General features: G+C 46.3%; 2 protein-coding genes across 11 annotated transcripts in view; one reads left to right on the forward strand and one right to left on the reverse strand.

Moving 5' to 3' along the window:
• Positions 1 to 16,067, reverse strand: part of MARCO (macrophage receptor with collagenous structure) — a 268,892-nt gene that overhangs the window by 108,714 nt on the left and 144,111 nt on the right. For 2 of the 10 annotated variants that reach the window (XM_075933238.2, XM_075933235.2), the window contains exons 1-3: positions 9,188 to 9,264; positions 7,593 to 7,706; positions 6,839 to 7,027 (exon numbers count right to left, since the gene is read on the reverse strand). The exons of 6 other annotated variants lie outside the window; for them this stretch is intronic. The gene's annotated coding sequence lies outside the window, so the exon portion shown is untranslated. Of the gene's footprint in view, positions 1 to 6,838; positions 7,028 to 7,592; positions 7,707 to 9,187; positions 9,265 to 16,067 lie in introns of those variants that run through there. 2 more of the 10 variants (XM_089779703.1, XM_089779702.1) reach the window with 1 other exon arrangement.
• On the forward strand, positions 365 to 6,534 carry EN1 (engrailed homeobox 1). Its single transcript, XM_006137625.5, has 2 exons — positions 365 to 1,541; positions 5,656 to 6,534. The coding sequence occupies exons 1-2, from the start codon at positions 869 to 871 to the stop codon at positions 5,970 to 5,972; spliced, it is 990 nt and encodes a 329-aa protein (XP_006137687.1). The 5' UTR covers positions 365 to 868; the 3' UTR covers positions 5,973 to 6,534.

The following is a 16,067-nucleotide window of genomic DNA, read 5'->3' on the forward strand; positions in this document are numbered from 1 at the left end:
AAAATATTTGCCATCAACCCTTCCCATGCCTGCCTGTAGCACGGGTTAAATACGTATATAATCCTACGTTACTTGAATAAGTTGTTTATGGAGTTGATTTTATATTTGCTTACAGCAAATATAAATAAATAAACAGCCCCACGCAGGGGTGGGTGGGAGCAGAGTCTGGAATGAATGCGCAGAGAAGAGCGCACAACTCCCTCTGATTTATCCAACCCCATGGATTATTTATCCGCAAAGTTCCATGGCATACTATTGGCGGACGTCAGGGGTGTCAGGGCGATCTCCGGCTTCCTATTGGCTCGCTCCACGTGCGGGCCAGCCTCACGTGCTTCCGGTTCGAATGAAAAAAGTGTGGCTGAGCGATTTTTTAGGGAGAGTTTGTTGCAAAGATCGGAGCTGTCAGAGATTTGCTTAAAATTTTTTAAAAAAAATACCCAAGCGCTTTGCAAGCTGGCGTTTAAAGGCTCTGCCAAGCCTGATCTGTGGGCAAAGCAGAGTATGACACTTGGGGGAAATCAAAACCTACAGTATTTGTAGGAAGATGGGTGGATTTTGAAGGCGATTTGGGGGGGAGGGTCGGGGGGGCTGCTTTGTTGTTTTCTTGGATTGGGTGGTGGTGGTAATATAAAGTAATTGCAAAACAAAATCCAAAACCCAGTTCTCTCAAGTGTCTCAATATTTTTGGATATAGCTTCCTTAAAAAAAAAAAAAAAGCAAAAACCAATCTCTCTAGATCCGAGTCAAGCCAACAAGTGGATTTTATTTGTCTATTTTTTTTCTTCGCCCCACCACCCACTGCCAAAGTGGGGTGGGAATAAAAAAGTGTGGGGGGGAAAGGCAGCGATCTCCGTGGCGGGGGCTGAGTATGGAAGAGCAGCCGGACAGTAAAAGTCACCGAGACTCTGCTACCACCACCGCCAGCAGCAGCAGCGATGGAGAAAGCGTCCCGGTCTCCCCCAGCCACGCGCCCTCCTCTCCTGCAGCGCCCTGCCTCCTGCCCATGCCCCACCACCACCACCACCAGCAGCCGCCGCCGCCGCCGCAGCACCGCACCACCAACTTTTTCATTGACAACATCCTGAGGCCGGACTTTGGCTGCAAGAAAGAGCCGCTCCTGCTCGTCGGTGGCGGAGGAGGAGGAGGAGGCGGCGGCCGGGACAGAGAGCGAGATCGCGGTCAGACCTCAGGTAGAGAAAACGTCAACCCACTGCTCACGAGGCCATCCAACCCGTCCTCTCTCCTTTGCCCGGATTCAAACTGTAACCCCGACAGCTCCTCCTCGGCGCCTCCCGGTGCAGCTGCTGCCTCCAAAGCCAGCCCCGCCGCGGCAGCCGCGGTAGCAGCAGCAGTAGCGGCAGCAAAGCCACCCTCCGAAGGGAGTGGAACTAACCCGGCGAAGTATGGGGAGCACGCCAACCCCGCCATCCTGCTCATGGGCTCTAATAATGGAGGACCTGTTGTAAAGAGCGATTCTCAACAGCCTCTAGTATGGCCTGCCTGGGTTTACTGCACTAGGTATTCAGACAGACCGTCTTCGGGTAAGAACCACTTCGCGGATCACATCTCTTAGCTAGGAAATAAGAGGCAGTAGCTCCCCCCCCCCTCTTTTTTCCCCTTCCCTCCCTTCTTTAGGCTTTCTAGATTATTTGCTTTGAAATATAAACGCTATGGCTCAGCCTTGCTTCCAGAGCCTGTTCCTAGTGTGGGTCCCACAGCCAAGTCTTTCGCGCTAGTGATTAAATTATTGGGGGGAGCGCGGGGAAAATATTTTCCTCTCGCCCCAGCTTCCCCCTCCTAAAAAAAACCCCGAATTTTGGCGCACCAGGGCAGATCTGGAATATTTCACAGGGAGCTTTTTTATTCGGATTCTATGGGGGTTGGGGTTACAGATACAGTAGCTCCGAAGAGAGGCAGTAGATTTTTTATTTTTATTGTGTGCTGATGAGTGTGTGTGGGGAGGATAGAGGAGGAAGATCAGAGACACATGTTGAACTTATTAGACATTTGAAAGGGGGTGGGGTACAGTTCTGAAAGGCAGAAAGGGGGGGGGGATGCTTTCAGGAAAAAATGTTTCTTTTATGCGAAAGCAAAACGGGCCCCTTTGAGAGCAAAAATAAACCAGGCCTCTAGGTCGCATATAGACAAGAGTAGTTGTGTTCCTCCTGGCTTTTAGCTGCAGAAGAGCTTTTCCCCCCTCTCTCTTTAAGGAGACTATCTGCTATTGTTTGAGGAAGCTATTTCCCCCTCCTTAAAAAAAATCAGATTCTCCGGGAACGGCTACTCCTGTGATATTTCTGCGTCTCACTGTTATTTCCATTCCTGTGCCTTCGGCTTCCAAGTCGCCTTATTTTCATTCTGTGGATACGGAAGAAACCAGGCGAGGAGGGGTCACTCAGAATGAACCTCCCAGGCCAGCTTGGGGCTAGCGGAGCCCGAGGAGTGTAAATCAGGCGGCTCCGGGAAAGTCCCAAGGAATGAAATTCCCCAGCGAGATCGCGTTTCTGCCCGCAAACCCTGGCCAAACCCTGCAGGAGCGGGGCTGGGTTTAGCTTCACAATACAATTGAATCAGAATCAATCCAGGGCCAGGGCTGTGGGAGGCTGAGGAAGGGGCCAGCCAGCCAAAATGCCCAGCTAGTGTCTAGCTGTGGCTCGCGCTCTCTAGAGCTCCTTCCCTTGCGCCGCTCCTTCCACGGCAAGTGATCAATGTGCTGCTATCAGCCCGAGCCATCTAGATCCCCCTGTTATTGACACGTCCAGCTCCTTGAAACTCAGAAAAGCCGGTTTGATTGACTAACGGGATTGATTGAGTGATTGAGCTGTCAGGCGCTGGGCCCCGGGCAGAGCAATGATTTTATTACCATTTCCCAGAGCCGCCACATGCGAAGCATTTTACACTTTCCTTTTACCAAAGCTCCTCGCTGGCACCCAACGCCAGAGACCTCCGCTGGGAATGTCCCCGGTTCTCTTTGTTGTGCTTGGATCCGGCCCTGCTTTCTCCTGCCGGCGTGCGGCGGCTCTGGGTAGCTCGGGCGCAGGGCTGTGTGTATCTCTGTAGATGTGTCTGTATTGTGCCCCCCCCCCCCCGCACTCCTTCCCGGTTCGGAATTGCGGTTTTATTCGGCTGGCTAAGGAGAAAGGCGCTGGGATCAGATCGGTGCCGTGTTTGCAAAGCAGCCTCCTCCCCAGGGCCTGGCACAATAAGGAGATAATGTGAGGCGCTTTATTGACCCCCCTTCAAGTAAACCAGCTAAAGGGGGATTCATTTTTAATAATATCTGTCCCCCGCATGTGCCCTAAACGTGCCCTGAGACCTCCGAGACAAACAGCCCCGAGAGAGGATCTTTAGGCCTACTCAGCTAGGAAGCCTTCCTCCCATAGATAGGGGGGCAGGCTGCCTCCTTAAAATCTGGGCTCCCCAGCTGCTGACCTGCCTTTGCATCCAAACTTGGAGGTCTTTAGAATTTTTTTAATCCCGTCCAAAAAGGGAGAAAAAGGCTTTTGGCGGGGTTTCTTTGGAAGCCAGAAGGCCACAGCCTGCACCCCCAGCCTTTCGTTGTCGGTCCTCTTGCCGTTTGGAGAGGCGATATCAGCTCTGAGCCTTTACCTTGCCCTCGGGGATACTTTTGATTTCTACGCCCACGCATACTATCGGGGTTTAAAGTTCAGGGATCATTTCCCTGAATACGTTTAATGCGAGGCCTGAAAGGCCTGATCTGACCGTTCCTAACAGGAGGGTTTCCAACGAGGCTATAAACAGGAGTAGTCACTCCTTCGGATGAGCCGAGTCTCACGCCGAGAGCGGCAGAACTGAAACGCACCCAGTCTGCAATCCATTTAAAACGCATTCCACACGGATACAAATGTGACTTGCCCCGTATTCATTATAATACCCTCACTTTGCCTCCGTAGGAACAGAGGGAGACGGGGGAGTTAACATCTGCTAAGCCAGTGGGTTTGAAAAGCGATGGACTGAATACCCTTTACTCTGTAGCAACAGACACACTCTCCTGGAAATAGTAGCGACCCCGAATGAGTTGGTTACTTAACGGTGGCGAGTCTTTATTGAGCTGGTTTCTAGTAAGAAGTAGCTGATATTCACACAGTGGGCAGGCAGGTCAAGTGTTGGCATCTGTCTCCAGGGCTTTTCTGAAATGAGTGTTGAACAACACGGGGAAAGGTGGCTGTGGATTTTCTAGGCACTGGGACGGTTTAGATACTTGGGGCATTTCTCCTCCAGAGCAAGAAGGCTTCCTGGGGCTGTCGCGTTTGCCCTCCGGCTTCAGTTCCTACTTTCAGTGTTTGGAGAGGTGTGTTCCCCGCGAAGGAACTATAGAGTTTGCTGTTCCAACTCCTTGGGTTAACCGGGGCCCCCTTAGCGGCATGCTCAGAGAGTGTGTGAGAGAGAGAGAGTGGTGCGTGTGTGTGAGGCTGTGTGTTTGTGTCACTCTTTTGTGCAGCGGCGCCTGGGCTTCTTCACTGTACACTGTAGTCGCGGGGCGCGTTCTCCTGCCACTCTCCTCTAGCGCTACCCCGCAAAGAAGTGACACAAGCCACCTTGGTTGCGTTCTGTACTTGATTATGGAAGGACGTTGGGCCAAGGGGGGATTGTAGCCGGACCGGGCTTTCAGACTTCCCCGAGAGAGGAAAGCGATGCTGTTTGCTGTGCCTGCCCGGCGGGTTTGCAGATCGGCGGCAGAGATCCGCGAGCCACGCGTCCAGGGCGAAGAGTTTCCCATCACGTTACGTGTGTGGGCTACCTATGAGCAGTGATTTATTTAAAGTCTCGGATTCCGGAATCGCGAATTAAAATAGACAATCTGCATGTTTCTTCGCTGTAGGGCCTGCGGTACTTTTGCTTTCAAAAATTCTCCGAGTGGGGCTCATCCCTGGCGTTTTATAGTGTAATCCACGAGCTCCTTCAGTGGGGAACAATTACAAAAATGTGTAAGGTCACGATCTACGCCGATACACGGTCTCGTTTACCCACGTTTGCCCAAATAAAACAGCCTTTCCCCTGAGCACCGCAGGGACTAGATTGAGCGTAGCACAACGTGGATCCCAAATAGACGGCATTAGATCGCCTCCTGTTAGTTATTGCTTTGGTAGACCATTTGGTACTTTCACATCCGCGCGGAAAGTCATCAGGTCCGTAATGTATTTACCTAGGGCCGCAGCGCAGCGACATTCCCGTGTAGGGTCCAATATTGAGAATGAACTGCTAACGCCCGAGTGCTACTGTTGGGTGTAACTGGCCAGGTGTTTGCCAACTTCCCCCTTTTCTTATAAACTGAATTACACTCTGGATGGATGGGGGAGAACTCCCCCCAAAGAACCCCCTCAGCACCCTCTATAGAAAGCACTTTGACGCCTGCCTTTTTGGGGGGAGAGGGGGGGAGGTAAACTGAATAAGTCGGCCATTTTTATTCCAAACTATTTGATCCCCATCAGAGAGCTCTGCCTTGCGGACAGGGCAGCGGGGTCTGGAAGGAAAGCAAATACTGGGATGCGGCGGGAGGAGGGCGAGAAGGAAGCTTGGCAGAGGGGTGAGGACATTTTCCAACCGAGGATGCCTTTCAAACAGCTGCCCCCTTTCTCTCCTCTCCTCCCCCTCGCCCCCCCCTTTTTTGTGTCTGTCCGCCTCTGCCCCCAGGTCCGCGGACCCGGAAACTGAAGAAGAAGAAGAACGAGAAGGAGGACAAGCGGCCTAGAACAGCCTTCACGGCGGAGCAGCTGCAGAGACTCAAGGCGGAGTTCCAGGCCAACCGCTACATCACGGAGCAGCGGCGGCAGACCCTGGCCCAAGAACTCAGCCTGAACGAATCCCAGATCAAGATCTGGTTCCAGAACAAGCGAGCCAAAATCAAGAAAGCCACCGGCATCAAGAACGGCTTGGCTCTTCACCTCATGGCCCAGGGACTGTACAACCATTCCACGACCACGGTGCAGGACAAAGAGGAGAGCGAGTAGTCAGCATCCTCCCCTCCCCCCGCCCGACCGCCTTTATTATTATTAATTATTATTATTATTGCCAGGGAAGGAAAAGAAACTAAAAAAGGACTTAACAGTGGAAGGTGCCACACTGAGGGGGACTTTGGACAGGTGCTATTTAAAATCAAATCTATTGTCTATCCATAGTATAAGGACTCCAATAAAAAAAAAACAAATGAACACTTACAAAAATTATCTCTATATAGCCAAACATCATATGACCGTGTATATATTTAATTTCAGGTAAGAAATATGTGTAGCGATCTCTCTTTGCTGGACAGTTTCTCTTTCTATCTTTTATTTGTTTTTTGTTTGTTGGTTGGTTTGTTTTCTTTTTCTGATGTCGTTGCCTCTTGTTTTTAAGTAAATGTTTGACTCTCGAATTTTTATTTTATTTTCCGTGTGAATTTCTGTCTTATTTTGTTTCCCGGGGAAAAAATTTGATCCACTGACTGCGAGCCTGAACCCGCCGCTACAAGCCAAAGATTTTATTATGTTCAGAAATCTGTAGTCTGAAATAAAGTGTAGACTGTGTTCAGGATACGCGCTGGTTGTTCTTATTTACTTTTTTGTGCATCTGTGCATATACATATATAGAGTCACAGCTTGATTCTTTGTGGTGTTTTTACATTGACTAGGATAGTGAGGAGCTAAACAAGTCGCATACCCCCTTCAAGAAAGTGCTAATTAATTTTTAGTTCCAAATTCCAACCTTTAAAAATCGGAGCTACCGTTTTTTTTTTAAATCTCCCCTTTGAATATTTAAATCATTCCATAGTCGCCGTCGTCTTCTGCTCCCCCCCCCCTTTTCTTTTCCTTTTTTTTTTCCAGGAAATAAAACTCACCAAATAATAATACCTCAGCAACACCTTCAGGAAAATGTCACGAAACCTTCTGGATGTTTAGGGCTCCAAGACGTGTTGAAAAGGAATTTGTTTGACAGCTTCTTGTCTGATTTCGAGATCAGCTCCGGCCCATATTGAATTTCCACAGAGGAGGGTTTTTTTTCTTCTTTCCAGGGCAGAATACAGAGGCTAGAAGAAGAGAACTAGAGTGAAACCGATCATTACTTTGCACTCGGTTGCTTAGCAGCATCTTCTAATGAATGGTACTTTCACTCTGTTCTTAGCCTTTATCTCAGCCATTGCAGTTTTAAAGTAAATTCAGTCACTTAAGGGACTTTTTTTAAAGAAAAAAACCAGGGAAATTATTTCGTGTCTGTGTGTGTGTGACAAGATGGCCATTAAACTAACAGAATGATCCGATGTGTAAATTCTGCTCACAACAGACTATCGCAGTAAATGTCAGTTTGGTTGCGTTGTAGCCACTTTTCAGTGTGTAAAGTTGTGTCCCGGTGACTGTGCCATGAAAAGGCCAAGCACATGACAAGCTTTTGGGCGGTGACAGAGAGGGAACCAGGCACTATTGCCTTTTTGGACTGGGATCGCACATTCCCAGTTCACGTTTTATTTGGTTTCTTCACTGTGAGTTTTGAAAAAGACTTCCACGGGCTTCCCCCTTTCCTGTACTGATGTGTGTGTACGCGTGTGTATTCAACAATGACCTAGCCATTCCTCTTAGTTGGATTAAATGCCTCACCTTTCTGGTTCCTTGGGTTATTCTCCCCCTCCCCCGGACCCTTTTGTCTTGTCTTCACAACGCAATGGTTTGAATGTGACACCATTCTGGGGCAGGCACGAGTACACAGGAAGGCTAGGAAATGATAGAAACTAAATGTAATCATAGGCTCCTGACGATAAGTATAGCGTTCATATTTTAAGCGTTGTTCCAATATATAACTATAATAATTACTTGCTTCTCCGAGTGAACTGGCGTTTACCACACAAGGGCTGGCACCACAGGTTAACACAAATGCTCAAGGTGTGTGATCGGATTTTATAAAAACCCACCGCGAAACTTTGGTGAAGCCCCACTAAGCTGGGTCCAACTTCTGCCTGGAAACTCCATACTCCTTACCAGGCCTGTTTATTTCAGTCAAATCCTGCAGCCAGTCTTAAGGGGGCGGCAGTTCAGTGGGTTTAGAGTAAAAGACCGAAGGGGGGGGGGGGGGGCGGACAATCCGAAGACGGCCGTGTAAACGGCTGTGGCTTTTGCACACCACACGCCGGCTGGCATTTTTCAACCTTCTCCACTGACTTTTGGGACACAAGCGCCCCGGTTCCAGGGGCCAGATGAACTTGTCCCGCCTGCGTTAGCCGAATTGATGTAACCTCCCCGCAAGGCGCCTTAAATCACAACCAGGCCAGGGGCGCGTACAAAGAGCTAGGAAGAAGGGCAACTTTGCAATGGGAGCAGGGTCTCTTCTGGGCTGTTAGGATCCGGAGCGGGGAGGGACTCAGCTGCGGTGATATCGTGAGGCGGATTTAAGGCCGGGCATCCCTGACAATAAGGGCCAGCGTGAAGGTCTGGGTGGTGCGTATTGCAATGGACAGACACGCCTTGCACTGCCACGGCCAATCCGCCCCTTCCCCTCCTGCCTGCAGCTGTAGGCGTTAGAGAGCAGGGCAGGGCGAACGAACCTTTCGCGCTTGGTAGCTGTCTCTGCTCCCCATGGCCGGGTCTGGAAGTGATCAGGTGTTGAGCTGTCAGTTGGACAATGGGCTGGACAAAGAATTAGGCGCATCCATGGATCCCAGGAGCTTCCCGGGCGGGGATCCGTGGCCCTCTTTCCCTCCTCACCCAACCATCACTTCTGGCTTGGGCATGAGCCTGGCTGGGCCAGTGGCTTGGTCTCATCCCTCTTGCCAGTCTTGGACCGCTAGGCAGGCCGAGCCAGACTTGAAAAGTCCTAACCGGCTCCTGCACAGCGCCCCCCGAAGGGCTGTAAGCGAGACACTGGTACAGGGCCGGATCGTAAACTTAAACCCCTCTTCTGCACGGCAAGAAAGAATCTGCAGTCTAAAGCAAACAATATGGACTCCAGGCCAAGAGCAGGCTGCAAGGAGCGCACCCCATTGAGTCTGTGGCATTTTGAAACGCACCCGCTCCTCCCCTAAGCTGCTTCCCCCCCCCCCCCCAGCAAGCAGCTGACTTTGCAAGAACAGTCACCCACATCTGCAAATGCGAGCCAGGACCGCATGTTACTCACTACTTCCCCCTCCCCACCGCCATTACAGCTGTTTAATCGCGTCTATCCTTGCCCCAGGATTATTTACCGAAAAGGTAAACCCCACCTCTGCACCACACCCCTCCGTGTATTTGCTGTTCCACTGGCTGGGCTGGGAGGAAGGCTCTTTAGCAGCATGCCGCCCTGCAGATATTGGAAAGGGCAAAAAAAAAAAAAAGTCTCCAATCTAAATTCAGTTCTCTTGTCCTCTCGCACGCACTTTCCCTGGAGCTGTATATGAGAAAATGTAATTTCTTTTTAAAATCGTATAATTGCTTTCCCTAAAGAGCTGGAACGCAGAGTTCAGCCAGCAATTCTAGCAGCCACTCTCCAATAAGGCCGGCTGGTTATTTATTTACTTACTTACTACGGAGGCTGTTATTCCTCCTTAGACACAGCGATTCCTGCTTTTTTTCTCTCCCATCGAACACTGCCCCAGCCATTTCGATTTCAATGCAGCCTTAAAAAATAAGGCTACATAATAGACACAGTTTTATTCCCTTACCCTGAATCTTAGCAAAGCACATTTATTAAACAGTAAATCTACTGTGAGGCTTAGTTGCCCGAGGGAAATTTATGATATTAACATTTTATTTCAGAGAATTTTATCACATTGTATAGTTTTCTATACTTAACAGGCCCTAGAAGAACAGAGTATTAGGAATTTCCTTCGTAGCATTAAAGACAAGGAGTATTTTCATGGCCACAACTTTGTGTTTGTTCCAAGGCAGAGACTTCTGCACACAAAGAAAACCTAGTTATACTACGTTTGAACCGCCTCTAATCTTCTTCCATACGGCAAAGGACCACATCACATTTACATTTGAAAATTTAAAGGTGGGATGTGTCTCCGCGAAGACACAAGGAGTCAAAAATCGTATGTACTTTGGAAGTCACAAAAGGAATAAAGAATTTCTTAACCACTCAGTGTCCATCCAAGCTCAGCACAGCTGGACAAATGGCGAACAAGGCAGGCAGGGAAACGCAGACCAGATTAAAAGGAAGAAGAAAGAGGATTATTTAGACAAGTCAGGCTTTTTTTAGTGCAATGATACTTTTTATGATTTCTTCCACGCACAGTACAACAAATACACCAGCGCCTCAGGGCCCTCTCGCACATGCGAGGCCTTCTACACAATTCTGCCCCGGCTGATGTAGAGCCTTGCCATTCATTCCAAGGGGATGTATTCCATCCGAAACACATTTAAGTTATATAGGACATCAACTCTATTTTTAAAATCAAGGAGCCTCCTTTAGTTGGCAGGGCGATTAAACACATACAATGCTCTATCGACCCAGCATTCGATATCCGCCAATTGGAGCCACCTGGTCAAAGAATTCACTTCCTATCCATTCCATGTGTTGGGGGCGAAGGTGTGTAGCTATGCCTATCTAATACCACCGGCCTCGGCCACACACAATCACAACACACATGTGTTTGACTACTTATGTGTCTCTCCGGCACACGCTTTTCGAGATCTGGTGGAAATAGGGTACCCCCAGGCTGAGAGGTTAAGAGGTCTCCAAGCCAATCGCGCTCATAGCAGGAGAGCTCTGACTTGATAATCTGTCACGAAGCAGGTGTGATTGGATGGGCTGCATTAAATAACTTGCTCACCTTAGCAGGAAAAAGTTTAGAACCCAACCACAGAGTCCGAACAGCGAGGTAGCCTCCTCTCCCCTCCACTGCCCCCAAGTGTCCTCACATGAGGTTTCTGCTCGAGGGCATGTCGATCCATTCCTTGCTTGGGTGTAATATGAAGCCACTGCCCACAGGGAAGCAGAATTGGGCACAACGCTTTCCTCCCAATGCTGCACTTGGCAGTACTCTTGCTCGGGTAATAAAAGTGGAAGGCCAGTCGCTCAAGCTTGCTCTAAAATCTACTTCATTTCCGAAACCTGGCGTCTTGCCTCCCACCTCCCCGGGGAGCATCTTCTCCCTGCACCCCTTTATCTCCCAGGGGTATTTTTTGTAATATCCAGCAGATAAACCTCACACCCCCTTTGGCTGATTAAAGAAATGAGATTTGTTGATTCTTGCAAAGCCCACCAGGGGAAACCAGCTGATTGCCAGGGGCTTTCGGGGGCATCACTGGCCCCTTGGCATGGAGAACCAGAGCGCCAAATTCCCTTTGAAAACTCTTCGTCCCATTTTCCTCTCTTAGGAGCCCTCCCCTCCCCCAAGCGTTACTGGTGCCGGTGTCATCCAAACGCTGAAAGTTTGATTCCAACTCCCGCCTTGGTGCTAGGGGTTAACACATGGAAGGAAGCGTACAATAGGGGCGATGATCAATAACCTGGTGTTTTACATATTCAAATGGCCGCTGAAAAGCCTGGGATGGCCCCTTGGTCTTGGCGAACGACACGCGCTCATTTTTTTTTAAAGCCAGCTTCATTTGGAGGTGCCTATACCGATGACTTCTGTCAGGGAGCTTGTTCCTTTGTGCCTGCTTCCAGGAATCAAAGCAGACATTATTGTGAAACCTATCTTTCCAGGTCAAAGGTCAGATTTCACAATCCCAATTACAATGATTTCTAATGATGTTTATCTTGTTTTGATTCCCAAACAATCAGGTCTCTTACTTATAGGGGTGGGGTGGGAGGAAGACGAGTTAAAAATCAAAACGTATAGGTGGCTCGATTTTGGATAAACAATGTGTACAAGGAATATTTGCTTCAAATTTGTTTCAAAAGCCTTTAGTTTAGTTTTTCAAGTGCTGTAAAACATGACACGTCTGCAGAAACCTCCGAAGGGTTACAAGGCACTACAAGGGTGACACATATTTTGTACAGAATTCTCAAGAACAACAAATGTGTATTGAAGGTGACCCATTCTTTTACGCCCTTTAGCTGTCAGATGGCTCTGAATATCTAGGGTGCTTTAGAAATGTCCTTAGGAGAAGAAATGTGCAGCAAGAATTCCTGGGAAGTTAAAATCTTTGTCAGCTATGCGCTTCCCAGAAACCCGAGGCCAGGCTAAAACAAAGACTGGTTTCTTTTTCAATCGAGAATATTAGCAGACCATACATTTTTCTTTTCCCAGTAAGTAATAGTTCAGATATAGAGAAAACATGTGTTATCACAAAAACTACTAAATATTTATATTCATATAGCTCTCTTCCGAGGGGTGTGCGCGCGCATCTGGAATTTGCTTTTAAACAGGTGCTTTTATTTGTTTTGTAACACACCTAACCACGAAATATTGCATAATATAGCTGTTTTTTCAGTAATGAGCATATGTGATTTTTATTACGATATTTAATCCTGGTGTTATTATGAGCGAATATGTCTGTTACTGTCCAAATATTTTATAAAGCTGATATTAGCTGCACAATAATTTTTGTGCAAAAAGAGAATGTATTATTATTATGACCAACTTGCTGCACTAAAACAATAGGATGGATTATATTGTAAATCCTTCTTTGTCTAATATTTCCTCGAAAATCAGTACGTTTGGGAATGCTTTTGTTTTTAACAACATGGCTGTAAATCAAACCAAACCAACAAATAAAAAAGCAACAGTGTGCGCAGTTCAAAACTAGCTACGAAATAATATTCAGGCTGATACAAAGTACAACGAAAATTTCCATTTAAAACTGGAAGCATAGTGAAACATGTGGCAAAAGATTAAAGGTCTGAAATCCAGGGGAAAGGACTCTGAATACCAGGTTAAATAAATCTTCAACTTCCTCTTTGATAGGAAGAGAGTTCTATATACAACATAAACAACACTCTTCTTTATATGACTTTTGGCAGAAAAGCAAGTGGTATATTTTTGTATTCTCAAGCTCGTTTTGAACAGGTTTAAAAGGGTATATGTAAACTAACTAATGAAGCTCTTTCTTCCGGTTGAGTAAATCGGTGAACCAGACTTTGGTAGAAGTAGGAGTCATTTTCTCTGAGATCTGATCTTTGCTGGACCAGGTGAGAGCTATCCGTTCATTGAAAAAAAGACAGAGGTTTTTGATTCTTTGTCACTTTATTTGCTTAAAAACTTTTTTAATTGTAGATGAACGGAGCTAAAATTAAAATGGCTTTGTGACTCTGCCAATTATTATATTTAAAGTGTCTTTGGAACTCAGATCTGTTCGGAAAAATCTCTGGCACGATTCTCCTAAAGCCAAAGGGAAAAATAAAAACACAAAAAAGTGAAAATAGCCAACAACAAATTGGCAACATTGCTAAAGAGAGAATTTTCTCTTTAAATGGTATTTTCTGCATTGCTTGCGTGGGTAGATTTGACAGAGAACCTGAGTTGTTGAAACTAATTTCACTTTTCATAATTTCTTTGAACGATGACGTTTAATGAATTAAAAAAGTTTTTTGAAATGTTTAAATTATTGAACTGCTATATTACATTTTAGATCCGAGAATATAGATGGGAATATACGTGTGACTATCTCATTATATTCCATATATATTTATTCTCCTATATAAAGAACAGACAACTATAATTTATTCTATTTTCTTCCAGTCTTTGCTTAGTTGGATGTCAAATTGCGACATTATCTATACTTCTTAAACACGCCTTTATCTTTATATAGGAGCTAATTGCTTTGATCTACTTAGTTTATGGTTACCTTTTAGAAGGAATACAGTTATACTGCAAGACAGAGCAGAGTAATTCATGGGAGATGTGTAATCATTGTAAAATCAGAATGCATGAGTAGAAGAATCGAGCACATTAAGACGACCAACCTTCGATGTTTTTGGAAACACAAGCATTTTATGCCAAGTAATACATGATCTTGATTTTATAGCCTAGATTCATAGGGGCTATTCCGCTCCAGTCTGCATAAAAGTATTTAAATCCTACCTGGCAACTGCTGCACGTGGAAACAGAATTTCAAGTACTGAACACATGAACTAGTTTCATTATGGAGTAAACTTTTAAAGAGTCTGGCTTAAAGTGCTCCTTCCTAAGTACAACCAAGTATCAGAACCTTCTTCAGTGAAATCAAGATAGCAAAAACCAAGATATGCACTTAAAAATGAGGCCAGTCAGGAAAAAAAAATCTCACGGTTTAAATTTAATTTTTCCTCCCTTAAGCCATTATGATGATTTGAATGATTTTGGGATACATATGGGGGAAAAAACGGCGTCACAAAGACAGACATGCATCTGATATGCTGTGTTTTATGTCTGTATAACTACTTTGAATGACTTCCGCTGCACTTGTAAATCATATAACCACAGACCTCTGAAAAATCACTTTAGGAGATTGGCGCAAGGTACCTATCGCCGACTGAGGAAAAAGCAAACCGAGCCCCCAGCGCCTTTCATACAGCTAGGGAACGGAGAGAAAGACAACGCCAGCAGATTTCAAAATGCGAGCAAACTTTCCAAGCGCTGGAATCTGTATTTAAGAGTCTCGCAGAGAGATAACACGGGGCGAACTACCACGAGGCTACCAGCCTGACCTTCTGCCATGCGCCGGGAGGAAAGATTGATCATCTCAAGGTAGAGAGCAAAGCAGAAACCTTTAAGCGCTACATAGCTCTGTCCCTCAGACCTTAGGCCCACCCGTTTCACATACTCAGGTAAACAGGGACTGATCCTTTTGAAGAAACTTTGGGGAGGGGAGGCACAGAATATTTGCTTGTTCCTAAAATTGCATGGTCTGCTGCCCCACATCTGTTTTACTCAGATGTCATCTGGTTACGATTCCGTACAAGATAAACACATAAATAAGTAGCTGCTGGTTTGACAGCAATTAAAAAGGAACTTCAGAGAGTGGGGTAAGTTTTCTTTGTCAGCCTAGGTAGTTTTTGTCTCACTAGTAAATTTGCGTCAGGTTATTTTCAGACAGACAGACAAATCGAGCGTCAGGAATAGATTCTGACCCCAGAACCTGTCGCATCCATGCTCAGGAGTGTCCTAAACTTGAATGGCTTCGTTGTTTCCCCTGGTCTCGTGGATTCATAAACAATCCCGTTCCAGACTGACAGATCCGGAGTGTCTGGCGTATGTAACAGCTGGAGACTTTGCTTTGGTTCTTACATTAGTGTTTCATAATCATGTGCGTTGCACCTTTCAAACTCTGCAAAGCGCACTTTAACGTTGCTTGTGTTCACAAACACCAGGCACAGGCAGAGGTATTTTTCGCCGTTGATTTATATGCGATATTTGCTTCCAGATTACTAAGTAATGAACTTAGTTTAAAACCCTAAATATCGAAGCTGTTATTCTAAAATCACAGCTCGTGCAGTCATCATGGCCAATAAGGGTAGGGAAGAACTTTCTGGCCGTATTAGCGCTGTGGATATCAAATTATGCATCCAAAAGATTGTCCTCAATAAAATGTCACTGAGCAGAGATAAACATGGGGGGATTCCCTTGTATTGACTAGGAACATGACTCGGAAATCCTAGTGGATGTAAATACACCACACATCAAGGTGTCATCTTTTCACTAGAGGGACCTTTTCAGGCAGAATGAGCATGTCTGTGACAATGTCTCCTCTTTAAAAAAAGAAAATGCCAAGAAAGTTGCATCTCTTCACTGTTTCTTCACATCCATGTGCCAGGTTCCGCCAAAAGGTTAAACTTAAAAAACAGTATTTAAATCATAAACACCAATAATAAAGCCTATCATGGCTGCTTTATTTCAAATGGGTAAACTCTGAAATGGAAAGAGTGGATAGGATGTGGGTAAAAGGGGATGTTAAGGTCAGGTATGATCACCAATCTCTTTTGGAAAGAACAAAACATCCTTTAACCTCCCTTGAATCAATATATCATAATTGCTTGGCAGTTGCTCATTACTATGAAGTTGACAAAATCTTCCAACAATAAGTTATGCCCTCTCTTTGCTCTGGTAAAAGCCGTTGTTACATGCTGGTAACATTCACCCAAACTGTATTTGCAAGCTCTGGAAACTTAGAAGCACTGAAGCTTGGAAGGAGAAAAATGCACAATCTAGAAAGGTTCCGAGCAGGGACAAACGT

The sequence above is a fragment of the Pelodiscus sinensis genome, chromosome 7 (assembly GCF_052426305.1).
Source record: "Pelodiscus sinensis isolate ZL-2025 chromosome 7, ASM5242630v1, whole genome shotgun sequence".
Lineage (NCBI taxonomy): Eukaryota > Metazoa > Chordata > Testudines > Trionychidae > Pelodiscus > Pelodiscus sinensis.